The sequence below is a fragment of the Raphanus sativus genome, chromosome 3, assembly GCF_000801105.2.
Source record: "Raphanus sativus cultivar WK10039 chromosome 3, ASM80110v3, whole genome shotgun sequence".
Classification (NCBI taxonomy): Eukaryota; Viridiplantae; Streptophyta; class Magnoliopsida; order Brassicales; family Brassicaceae; genus Raphanus; species Raphanus sativus.
Genome location: NC_079513.1, coordinates 26160160 through 26173320, shown reverse-complemented (window position 1 = coordinate 26173320; position 13161 = coordinate 26160160). Strand labels below are relative to the sequence as shown.

The 13161-nt window shown below is 38.8% G+C and overlaps 1 protein-coding gene across 1 annotated transcript; it reads right to left on the bottom strand.

The window, feature by feature from the left end:
- Window positions 1–3321: 3321 nt before the first annotated feature.
- Window positions 3322–12094, bottom strand: LOC108847857 (mechanosensitive ion channel protein 10). Its single transcript, XM_057005408.1, has 8 exons — window positions 12076–12094; window positions 11861–11999; window positions 10276–11532; window positions 5172–5267; window positions 4963–5086; window positions 4141–4434; window positions 3851–4053; window positions 3322–3762 (listed from the first exon to the last, which is right to left on the bottom strand). The coding sequence occupies exons 3-8, from the start codon at window positions 11502–11504 to the stop codon at window positions 3516–3518; spliced, it is 2193 nt and encodes a 730-aa protein (XP_056861388.1). The 5' UTR covers window positions 11505–11532; window positions 11861–11999; window positions 12076–12094; the 3' UTR covers window positions 3322–3515.
- Window positions 12095–13161: the final 1067 nt, after the last annotated feature.

The window sequence follows — 13161 nt, the reverse complement described above, 5'->3', positions numbered from 1 at the left end:
ATGAAAATGGTATTTTTGGCAATTTCTCTCCATTTATTGTCAAACTCTTAAACAAAAATCCTTCAAAATTGAAAATTTCTCAGCAAAAAGTTCACATATTTGAATGAGAAACAAAAATTGAACTCATAAATTTTACCAGTTTCACTGCAACTTCTCCAGTTTGGAAACTTTCCTGTATGACACACTGGAAAAAAAAAATGAAAGAACTATCAAAAGAAACCCGGTTATATACCCCGATTGATTGCATCATATTGTTAGCCATTTCTTGTTGCTATTCGATGGTGACTGTGATTTCGGTGAGAGGAGGGGGATTCGGAATGGAGTTATATAAGGTCTGAAACAGAGGAAATTGAAACAATTTTATGAGTTCGATTAAAGGAGTGGGCTTTATAAGTAGGAGTAGCGGGAACCGAACGTTACAGTAACAGAATCCGGAAAAGGTGTAAACGGCAAGGAAATGATGTGAACGAAGAAGATGAAGAGGGTATGAGTCGGTGTATGCAGATGATTGATTTTGCTTATTTTTTGGGCATAATGATGGGACACTGCGACATATTAGAAACCCATAAATGAGTAGGTCCGCGATAAAATATGTCGACTAACATTTGTATGACCTGTCAAAATAGAATCCTTTGATTGGTTGATTTAATTTAACGACTTGGAGGCTTTCTCCTTTCAGTATATTGAACTTTTAGTATTGTTAGATTTGCAATATATATGTATTTTGGTTCACTTTGTTCAGATTTTTCTTCTTCTAAAAAGCATCTAAAGTAAATTTTATCATCGAATATGGATAATTATGTATGATTAAAGTTCAGAGTTTAATCAATTAATCATGAATACTCAGAAAAATTCAAGTTTCAGAAATATAATAAAATAAAGAAACATATATATAAATTACTCATCATTTCCACCAATAACATAATTTTCTACCGTTATAGTCTGCAAGTCTGCATACCTTAGCACTATTGTTTATTTCCCAGATACACATATAGTCCAAGCATGGTGCATGACCAAAAAGACTATCTCTGTTTTCATCATAGATATCAATCCAATGGGATTCTTCAGCCCACTTAAAATTACAAAAAAAGAGTGTGGTGCCGAAAAAATTAGGTTTAAACTCGAATGACCAAGAGGACCTCGGTTCTAGAGTTCGGACACCGAGATCGTCATTCCTAGACTTACAATGGAATGTCAGTGTTACGCCAAGCCCATTGATAATCTGTACCGTTCGCTTAGAAAAAATAGTACGCTTATTGGAAATCTCCACTGTTCTCCCTTCGATAATAGTTTCGACTCGTGACGCCGCCAAATGGACGAATAGGGATATGACCACCACACAAACTTGCAATTTCTTCATTTTGCTATACTTTTTTTTAAAGTTCAAAGGGTATTCTACGGATACTATTTATAGTGGTACTCATAAGAAACCTTTGATAACCCCATCTCTGTTGTTGATTCTAATTTTGGAAATTTTTAGGGTCAATAGTACAATGTATATTGAATCAAAATTCAAAGCTAATACCTAATCAAAACGTTACATACCACTTTACAGATTTACATCAACATATATTTAAAGATATTTTCCCATAATTGTTTAATTCATGGTCTAGTGGATGTGCATCACTAAAATTCTTATCATAAAAGAAAAATCATTGATATATTTTTTTTCTTTTAGGTTTGCAAATTAAACTGACACTACGTCAAAACTATTGGTTAGACATCTTATAATATATGTGATTGTGCTGCCAAATAAAAATGTTGAGACATGCTTGTAAGAAACTCTTACATTTAAAAAGAAAATCACGACAATAAAACCTCCGGCAAACTACGAAATTTACGAGAAAATAAAAGACTCGTAAAATTACGTCTACTATATGAGAACCTTACGAGTAACAATAAACCCACGTAATTTCGTCAAAAAATATTTCGTCGTACGAGAAACTATCAAACGTTGTAAAGTAAACGGAAATTTAATCTTTATTTTATGACGAAATCTTTTACGTCATTTTAACGACGACTTCTCGAGTGTATCTACTTTTCAGGTGTAAACGTGTTTTTGGTCGGGCTTACCAACTATGTTTCTTCGTAATTTTCTAGTAAAGTTTCACCTACCAATTTCAAAAATTTCCTGTATATATGTCATTTATTTTTCAAATGATACACACCAAAAAAACGAAAACCTGAAAGAAAAAAATGTTCAGTGGTGGAAATACTTTTGAGTTACAGAGTTGGATGTATACATACAGAGATGCTAACGGGAGAGAAGAATTTCTTGATGGACTGGAGATATTTATGGGACAAGCAGATTCTACACCGCTCACACAAGAAAGCGGTAAGATGTTATGTCTTTGTCGGAAATGCAACAATGCAAAATTTGCCCCTCGTGAAAATATATGGAGCATTTAGTAAATAGAGGTTTCACACCACTTTACTATATTTGGTTTCAACGAAGGTTATAATTGTGGGAATGAAACTAGTAGTAGTAATAGCAATTTTCAGAATGAACCGGTTGATCATTTGCATAATGAAAATAGTTGCCATCAGGAGGAGCAGATGGTATATCATGATGGGGTTCATGATATGGTATATGAAGCATTTGTAGCTGATGAAGTTAAAGAACCTAACATAGATGCAAAAAAGTTTTATGAAATGTTAGCTGCTGCGAATGAGCCAATCTACAGTGGTTATAGAGAAGATCTCCCTAAATTGTCGTTAGCACCAAGGATGATGGATATTAAAAATGATCATAATCTACCAAAATTGCATGGATATATGTGCAGACTTGTTTAAAGAGTTTTCCGGAAGACAACGTGTCAATTGATTCTTACTATGAGATTTAGAAATTGGTTTATAGTCTTGGATTGCCTTCAGAGATGATAGATGTTTGCATAAATGATATATGGTGTTTTAGACATCTTGTATATATGTTTTCTAACTGGTGTTCAAGTCTTTATCGAGTTTTTCTAGTCTTTTTGAGTAATTACAAGTTTAGAATTGCATTGGATGGGAGATGGACCAGCTGGAGTAAAAGAATCACCCTAATTGAAGATTTTCACGCGCAGAACAGTCTGATGGTTGTTCCCTATCGAAGGGAACACCCCCATATGCCTATTCCAGCGGTAGAGAAATTTAAGAATGTTTCTAAATACTTCGAGATTTGCTTTAATCATCCCAATTTTCTCTCTGGCCACCAGCAACATCCGTATATCTTCTTTTTCCTTTTTTTAGGTTTTCTATCTTAGTTTTTATCCCACGCAGGGCATTGGATTTATCTTATTAATATGGTAATGCGGCTGATGTCAAATAAAAACGTTCAAATAAGTTAAGGACAACGTCCATTCATTAAGAACTTGGATTACTGATATCATCTTCTATTCTAAAACAAAATAGTTTAGAACTTGCAATATTGATTTCATCTTATAATCTAACAGTCTACGATAAAACAATTCACCACAACATTTTTGACAATAATGTCTTAAAAAGGTTTAGTAAAAAAAACCAAACCGGTGTTTTTAATTTTTGTCGGACTTGGTGAGATGAACATGTTGAGGAAGGAGACTATAGTCAATGTGAAGATCCTCCAATATTCTCTTAATAGCCAAAGCCTGCTCCGTTCTTCTGATATTCCTCTCACTGTATTCCTGAAAGGTGATGGTGTGGTTGCTGTATAGAGCCATCTTTAGCTTGTTCATGTTCTCTATCTCTTTAACCACCACCGTGTGTATAGGTGACCAATGATGGGGATTCTGCTCCAAGTAACTGATTGTTTCCATACAACAAACCAAATCAAGAACTCTTTCAAGATTTGATCAAGAACAGTTTCAAATGAATGAATGTGATAACTTACTCAGAGATTCTTTCTTTGAGATGTGCTATCTTTGAGATTGGTGTTGAAAATGCGATAGAGAACTCCACTGTTTCACTCATATCAGGACTTCTGAAGTAATTGCTTATCGGTTTCGTGGCTAAAACTGCGTTAGGATAGTACACTTTCTCGTTGTCAAGCTTCAAGAACACTGTAGATAACAGATTCATTTCTTCAACCAGCATCTGAGAAGACCGCAAGAATGTGAAGCCAAGCCAAAGACATAGTATATGAAAAAAATGTAATGGATCTTTTGGTGGTGAGTTTTTTACCGGGACACCGTCGACAACGCAGCGATCACCAACATCATAAGGATGCATAACGAAGACAAAGATAATGGATTCGAAGAGATTTTTGCAAGTGCTTCCGATTATAAAAGCCAGAGCCACCATTTGAGTTGAAAAGAAGAGCAAAACTTTAGTCGTTGCTACTTCTAGAAGCAACAGCCAGATGATAAGGGTAACCACCATCAAGATCGCTGTCACAAGTTTGTTTAACTGCTTAACCGCTGTCTTTGTGTCGTTTAAGGAATGTGCTAGAGCTTTCCTGCTAGTGTACACCTTGACCTGATCATATTAGCAACAACAACACAAGTGGTTTATAAGAAACACAGACTCTGACTGGTAATAACCAGTGGCTGTCCAATATTTTTGAATTCTTAAATAAATTTTCAACAATATACTTTTTAATTTTTATTTATTACTATAATATAAATTACATTAGAATTTTATAAACTAATTCAATTATATTAATGACTGGTTAAGATAATTTCATGAAGTTAATTGTATATCAATGTAGTCATTATTATCATTAAAATTTTACTATAGTTGAGCATGTTAGTACAAAATTTTATATTTATACAGTTACTCAATATATTTATGAATAAAAGTTCCATAAACAATGTTAACATTTCTTACAAATATTACTAATCAAACAATTATCAATTATATTTATATATACTAACAAAAAATATTTAATATGACAAAATAAATAAATATATATATATATTTCTTAATAGATTGTTTGTCCTCTGGTCAGTAATAACTAATCTCTAAGAACAAACATCATGGAAGTTTTTGAAAAAAAAGACTTACCACCCATTCCGTGAAAGCTTTTCTAGTGATTTTACCAGTCTCAGCAGCACCATCAAACAAAGGAAACACAAGATCAACCTCTTCCTTAATCATAAACCTAAGCAAGTCTTCCTCCTCTATGAAACTGAAACAATAACCAGAGATCTCCATTAGAGAAATACACAAATAAAGAGGATAAAAGCATATGAATATTGTTAGTTATTACTCACTTGAAGCAAGGCTGAGCAACATTCCTAAAGACATGATAAGCAGCAGCCAAAGCCTCCATCTCGCTAGTAATCTCCCCTCTATCACCTTTCTCTTTCTGTAAGAGATTATTGTCTTTAGGTTACTTAGGTTTGAAGATAGCTTGCGTTAGATCTAGTACTGAAAGTAAATGACACAGCCAATTTAACGAGTTCCCGGCCCTCGGCGCGGTACGTCTCGTGGGAGATCTCTGCTCCCAAAATCCACTAGATCAAAGAGACACTAGACACACCAAAACAGTGTGCTAGATATATGTTTACAAAGAACCAAATACTCCTAGCTAGAGGATACCAACAAACCCTTAGATACAATATACTTAAGCCTAAGTGATTGATCTTATGTTGTTGCCTCTTGCTGTCCACCTTGATTGATCTGATTCTTGTTGCCGTAAACTTTCGGTATTTCCTTATGCTCGACTTAACCTAATCACAAAGACTAACATCTATTATATATAGTGTCGTATGTGATCAGGTGTGCATAAATCAAGTGGGCCTGCGTCTGTCTCGGCCCAAGTAGAAGTACTGCTGGCCCAAGAAGAAGTGTTGAGGTCCAAACCTTCACAATCTCCACCGGTTTGACTTCGAGCCCACTTCCAGCCCATTTGACCAGTCCTTGTGCCGACAGCCCATCTTCTTGTCTCTTTGTCCTTTCGAGAAAGTGAAGAGTCATTGTGACTCTCTCATCTCTCTCATCTCTCTCGCGAACCTCTCCGGTGACATGGACTCGGTATCGTCGAGAAAGATCATCAATTGCTCCGCTTCGCAATCCTTTTCATCTGAGTCGAGACTCTGCTGGCTCCACCGCGATGATGTTACCTCTTCCTCTCTCTCAACTCTTCCGTCGAAGTCGATTCACCGCTCTGTCGGTGACGATAGTAAGCTCCGCCGTCTTCTCCATCCTCAGGTACATCTGATTTCTTTTTTTTTTTTTAAGAAACTAGGATCATCTGAAAGGATGAGTAGCTGATTTTACTAAGCGATTTGCTAATTGCTTTGCTTCTGACTTCGTGTTGCATGTCTCACTCGAGGAGCGATTTGTTTCCCTTATCAGTATCGATTTGTTTCCCCTCACACGCATATGACTCTGTCGTGTGTTTCATCATCAAGCTCCACCACTTTCGTAACCTCAGGTAAGAACCTTTCATAGACCACTGCCTTTCTGTCTCAATCTTCATCGATCTGACTTCCTATTAGCTACAGGATGTCAGCTTTCTTCAGAAATTCCAGGGAACCGAAGCTCCTTATTCTCTGGCCTGATGACTGATTGTAGCTGCGTGAGCTCTCAACATACTTCACTGATCTTCATTGGTACTGTACGCAAGAAACTTCCTCTTGTGTAATGACCCTCTGATGTTTGTCACTTACAAATGTTTCTTTCTCCTTGATGTAGGTTATACTGTTCTTGTGGTGTCTGATGTTTGTTAGACTTCCTGAGGCCTCTGCCTCTAGTCTCATCTTGCATCAAACTCGTGATCGTTTGATGTTGTAGTCGCCTCCACCTAAACCGAGTATTCTTCTCGATTCAGTCTCTGCTCCAGGTGATATCCTCTCCTTATTGTCATGATGTACATTATCTGTACTCTGTGCACACTAACACTGATTGTAACTTGTGCTTTTGTGAGGATGAGGCACGACTTCTGTGTCACCTGGAGCGTCTTCCTGCCCAATTACTGGACATTCAAAAGTTCACAGCAAAGCTGGAACTTCTGACCAGGTACCGTTTTAGTTAGGAAATCAGCAGGGTTTAGATTTGTATGAATCTTGTTTAGGATGATGTCCCCTGCTTCCACTAGGTCTCGGATAAAATTGAACTTAGTAGAAATATGCTTTGTCTTCTCGTGATTGACTGGATTTCTTGCTAGGGCTAGTGCACTTTGAGAATCACAGTAGAGCTTGATCCCTTGTTGTTTGAATCCTAGCTCTGCGCATATTTCTTTTAGCCACATTGCCTCTTTAGCTGCCTCGTTTAGTGCCATATATTCAGCTTCTGTAGTTGATAATGCAACAACTGACTGTAGGCATGATTTCCATGACACTGTATTTCCTGCAAACTTGAATGCATATCCTGTAACTGAACGACTCCTGTCCCTGTCTGTAGCATAGTCTGAGTCTGAATATCCTTCCACACGTAAGTTAGAGCTCTTCTTAAATGTTAGGTTAGATTCCACTGCTCCCCTTAGGTACCTTAAGACCCACTGAACTGCTTTCCAGTGTTCTCGTCCTGGTTTAGACATGAAGCGACACACGTATCCTACTGCGAATCCTAGATCAGGTCTAGATCCCACCATAGCATACATTAGGCTTCCCACAGCACTAGCATAGGGAATTCTTTCCATCTGAGACGCTTCCACTTTCCACTCATCATCTGTGAGGCTTCTCAGTTTGATGTGTGATGCAGTAGGAGTGATCACTGGCTTAGCATCTAGCATTCCAAACGTCCTTAGTACTTTCTCAATGTATCTGCTCTGAGATAGGACTAGGATTCCATTCACTCGATCTCTAGTGATGTCCATGCCCAAGATTCTTGAAGCTTTCCCCATGTCTTTCATTTCAAACTCTCCACTTAATCTTTCTTTAAGTTCCTTGATCACTCTCTTGTTTCCTGATGCAATTAACATGTCATCGACATATAGTAGTAGATAGATAGCCTTATCAGTATTAACATCCCTCATGTAGACACATAAATCTTTACTGCATCGGTCGAACAACTGATCCTTCATGAAGCTGTTGAACCTATGGTTCCATCTTCTTGGAGACTGTTTCAAGCCATACAACGACTTTCTTAACAGACACACTTTGTTCTCTGTCCCTGGCTTTATAAAACCTTCAGGCTGTTCCATTAGGATTCTCTCTTCTAGGCTTCCATGTAGAAAAGCTGTTTTGACATCCATCTGTTCTAGTTCCAAGTCTAGATTCACCACGATGCTGAGCATGAGTCTTATAGAAACATGTTTCACAACTGGAGAGAATATCTCATTATAATCGACTCCTTCAGTTTGTGAATAGCCTTTAGCTACAAGTCTCCCCTTATGTCTATCATCTTCTACGCCTGGTATTCCGGGTTTGAATTTAAATAACCATCTGCATCCAACGATCTTAGCCTTAGGAGGCCTATCAATTAGATCCCAGGTTCTATTTTTCCTGTGAGAGTCCATTTCTTCTTCGGCTGCACCTCTCCACAGCTTCCTCTGTGGACTTCTCATTGCATCGGCGTAGGATTTAGGTTCTTCAACCTCCAGATCCTGGATAACATTAAGCGCATAGGCGACGAAGTTTCCATCCTCATAACGCGATGGAGGCCTTACATTTTGTCTTCTTTCTCTGTCGCGAGCTAGAACATAAGTATCTAAGCTTTCTGTGTCACCACTATCACTTTCAACCTCGTGATCACTTTCACTGTTATCTTGCTCTTGTTCTTCTTCACTTGAGCTGTTAGAGCCCGAGTATGATGATTCCTCTCCACCTTGATCAGATGTGCCGTTGGATTCATTAGACACAGAAGGCCCTCTGATCAAATCATCACTGAATGAGACCCTCTTCTTGACTCGTTTCTCTGGTTCCTTAGTTACTTTAGTGCCTTCCTTTGTTTTAGCAACTGTATGCTTGTACAGTTCGTCTTCGTTGAAGACAACATGTCTGCTTATTTTGCATATGCCTTCATCATCTATCCAAACGCGATACCCTTTTGTCCCCATAGGATATCCAACACAGACTCCCTTGACTGCTCTGCGTCCTGTCTTTGTAGCCTTTTCCATTTCCTCTGCCAGGTCTGTTGTCTGATCGGCCTCTCTCAACCATCAGCCCTTCTCCACCTGATCTGGTAAACTTACCACTCTCCATCAACTCCCTTTCTTTCGATTTAGCTGCACCAGTGACTTCGGCTAAACTTAGTGTTTCTCTCCCATATTTAAGAGTCTCCTTGAGTTGATCATATTTATTTGGTAGAGAACTGAGCAGTAGAATAGCTTGAACTTCCTCTGATACTTCAACTTGCAAATTATTTAAATCTGCCACTAGTTTCAGGAAGTCATCCACATTCTCATCAATAGATTTTGAGTCAACCATCTTGAATGTGTAGAACCTGAGCTGTAGATAGATCCGGTTAGGTAGAGAAGTCTCTGTGTACAAATTGTTCAATGTACTCCACATTGCAGCAGCAGTCTCGCAATGTTGGATTTTTCTTAAGACTTTGTTCCCAACATTCAGCACTATCAGGTCCTTGGCTTTCTCTGATTTTTCGAATTTTTCAGGGTCAATTGCAGGTGTGGGTGTCACAAGTCCGGCTAGCCCCTTTCCAGTGTCCTTCATGGCGGACTCCGGCTCATCCTTTGTGTTAGGATCATCTTTTAAAAGCTTCTCATCGGTGAGAATAGCCTTTAATCCGAGCACTCCAAAATGAGCAAGCATTCTTACTTTCCATAATGCGAAGTCACCATCCCCTTCGAACCGATCAATCTCGACCCGGTCCTTAGACTTCACCATCGAGCAGGTACTCAATGAAACCTCCTCTCTCTCGTTCCTAAGTAGCCTTGATGTATAACCGGAAGCTCTGATACCACTTGTAAGAGATTATTGTCTTTAGGTTACTTAGGTTTGAAGATAGCTTGCGTTAGATCTAGTACTGAAAGTAAATGACACAGCCAATTTAACGAGTTCCCGGCCCTCGGCGCGGTACGTCTCGTGGGAGATCTCTGCTCCCAAAATCCACTAGATCAAAGAGACACTAGACACACCAAAACAGTGTGCTAGATATATGTTTACAAAGAACCAAATACTCCTAGCTAGAGGATACCAACAAACCCTTAGATACAATATACTTAAGCCTAAGTGATTGATCTTATGTTGTTGCCTCTTGCTGTCCACCTTGATTGATCTGATTCTTGTTGCCGTAAACTTTAGGTATTTCCTTATGCTCGACTTAACCTAATCACAAAGACTAACATCTATTATATATAGTGTCGTATGTGATCAGGTGTGCATAAATCAAGTGGGCCTGCGTCTGTCTCGGCCCAAGTAGAAGTACTGCTGGCCCAAGAAGAAGTGTTGAGGTCCAAACCTTCACACTTTCCCATCACCATAAGCCGTTTGCTGATCCAACGTGTCAGAGATCGTGGACAGACCCGAAGTCCTAACCGCTTCCATCAGAACACGCATCGTCCAAGCAGAGACTTTATCACGCTTCATCTTGTGAACTTTCCCCATATCGATCACTTTCTTCTCCTTAACCTCTCCCTTCTTCACCACGCTAGCGAAACTCAACTGCCCCGTCCCAGGCTCCCTCCCCACTCTCTCTGCCTCCTCGATGAGAGGAGGTCCGGAGAGCGTCTGTAGCACGTACTGGTGGAAAACAGAGTCTTGTATCCTGTCGAAGAAGTTAACAACATTGAAGTTCGCTGCGAGAATCTTCAGCAAAAGCGTTTTCACCAGCCATAGGAAAGATCCTGTAAGTAGAGAGATGAGAGTCCTCGTGATAGCCGTGAGGATCTTGGTGGCACCAGGGGAGCGATGCACGTCGTGGTTGAAGAGAAACACCCAAGCGACGAGGATCAAACTGAGCCATATAAAGACTTGAACGCTCTTCTTTAATCCATGCACGAAGTATAACACTTTCCTCCTCAAGAGAAAGTTCGTTTCTATGAGGAACACGACGAAACGCATGAACCAGTTCGTCACCAGCATCCCGCTGAACGTGACCATCACGAGGACGCACCATTTCCACACCTCCAGCCCCCAGAAGGTGTGTTTCTTCAGGGAGTCGACGGTTAAGCTAGCCACCAATGAGGTTAAGACAGCTATGAAGAAAGCTATCTCTATCAACGTCAGTACGCTTATCTTTCTCCCCATCTCTCTGCTCAGCTTCACCTTCTTGTATATCTCTTCGTCTTCGTCTTTCTCAGCCTCAGCTGCTTTGCTTGGAGTAAGAGGTGTTGTGGACCCGACGCTCCTCGTGGAGTTGTTGTTGGGGGATGCTCTTCTGAAGGAGAAACGAGCGCCGAGCTGTTCTTTAACTTCCTCCTCTAGGTTACTTGTGTCTACGGGACAAGGCGGTTCGACGAACCGGGACTTCGGTTTGGAGTAAACCGACCTCGCAAATGATTTCCTCTGAGTTAGACCTTCGTTGCTTAGATTTGGAGATCGAGGAGGCTTGTTGGGGCTACCGATGAGCTTAGAGATCTCAGGAGAAGAGGTTTTATTAATGGTGGCAGAGGAGTCTGGTGAAGCCATCTTTGATGAAAGCTCGCCTGAGACGTTGATAACGACTTCTCTTCCTCCGTTGCTACTCTTTTGTTCTGCCATTCCAAATGCTACTTCACAAACAATGGCTCTGAAAATTTCCACAAAAGCGAGACTAAGAACACTATATCCAGCAGTGATAAAGTATATATATATATATATATTTATAACAGAAACAATATCACTTTATGGGGAAAGGGTTTAAAAATACTCTGGCTCTCGTTCTTTAAGAAAAATAATGGAAATATAAACCCTAAGTTCTTTTAGGCAGTGATGTGTAACAGAGTCTAAATGGATCTACGCTACTAAAATCAGTAAAGGAAGATCTAAACTTGTCCATAAACAAATAAGAATCTGTACTTTCCTAGGACAAAAACATGTACTAAGAACTATTGTTAAAAGTGGGGAAAAGAAGTTACCTGTAATGAGTTTAATAACAAAAAAAAAATCTTGTTCTTCAGTGAGTAATCAATCAATCAGCTCATTCTTGAGAAGAAGACCCCGGAAAAGAGCTAAAGATAAACTGAGATCTCAGGAGATAGTACACTCCACGAGCACCTTTAAAGAGAAGATTCAAACATCTGGTATAAAGAAGAAAGTTGATAATGACTCAAAGGAAACAAGCAAACAGTACCAGCTGAAAAAAGGAGAGGCTGTGGAGAAATTTGGGCTGGAGAAAAATGGCTTAAACCTAGAAGCCAACAAAAAACTAAAGGATGAAAGAGAGAAAGAGAGAGAAAAAGGAGTTTGAAAAGATGTTTGAAAAGATGTTGTTACATGAAAACAACACTAGTTACTGAAAAGCGGGCCCAAAGAGCAAGAGAGAGATCTCAAGACTTTTTTATTAATCTTCTTAATAAAAATTTCCAGAAAATTGGAAACAGTAATTTAACACACTTTTGATGCTGTGTGGGGAGTAGTTTATCCACCACTTACATTCCGAAGTATTTAGAATAATAATTGCTATTGGTTTTTGTCAAGAATGTCAAAGTATCTTAGATAACCTAAGTCCAATTTTATTATAAAATTCAGAAGTACTAGCTGTCACAAATAACTCTGTCCTAGAATGTCAGAAGTAGAAATTGCACGTTCACCACTTTCAAATTTCAAATTCCAAATGTGCATGAGTCTAATAAACTCAGATACTCTCAGGTTATCGATTACTTGAATTGATAAACTTAAATCTGCAACTTTTTCTTACTAAATTACCCTTTGGAACAAAAACAGAAAACACATAGAAACATAATGATTTTTATGTGAATGTAACAGGTGGGGACATTGGCGGCCATTAATACCAGTCTCTCTGTCTCCATCGGTTATCAATTCCATGACTTTATTGTTAAAGAGATGTGTTTTTATTAATCATTCCGGTAATTAATGCGCGTGTATGTCATGTATTAGACTATTACTACTAATGTACAAGTGTACAACTAATTTGTAGTTGGTGGCTGCTCCTGTTATCTGTATGTGATAAGCATGTTGTTTAGTTATGATAAGCTTGTTGTCACCACCATCTAAATAACGGTACTATTATCGTCCAACTTTTTTGTTACGAGTTAATTAAGTTGATTAGATATGGTTCATTCCTAATATTAGAGGAACTCTTAACGATATTGTTATAACATCCCCTTCATCAGCCTGTCTCTGTGACATGGAATCAGATGGTGCTGAGTTTTTTATTGGGTCGCCTTTTGAGCCTGTTAGATATGCTGTAATAAAA

Bases quoted from the DNA above. Each gene is read 5' to 3' on its own strand.
- LOC108847857 (XM_057005408.1), bottom strand. From the start codon at position 11,504: ATGGCAGAACAAAAGAGTAGCAACGGAGGAAGAGAAGTCGTTATCAAC. The intron at 4,054-4,140 runs GTAAAAAACTCA...CGGTCTTCTCAG, and splicing joins GCGTTGTCGACGGTGTCCCG to ATGCTGGTTGAAGAAATGAA. The intron at 3,763-3,850 runs GTAAGTTATCAC...GGAAACAATCAG, and splicing joins CTCAAAGAAAGAATCTCTGA to TTACTTGGAGCAGAATCCCC.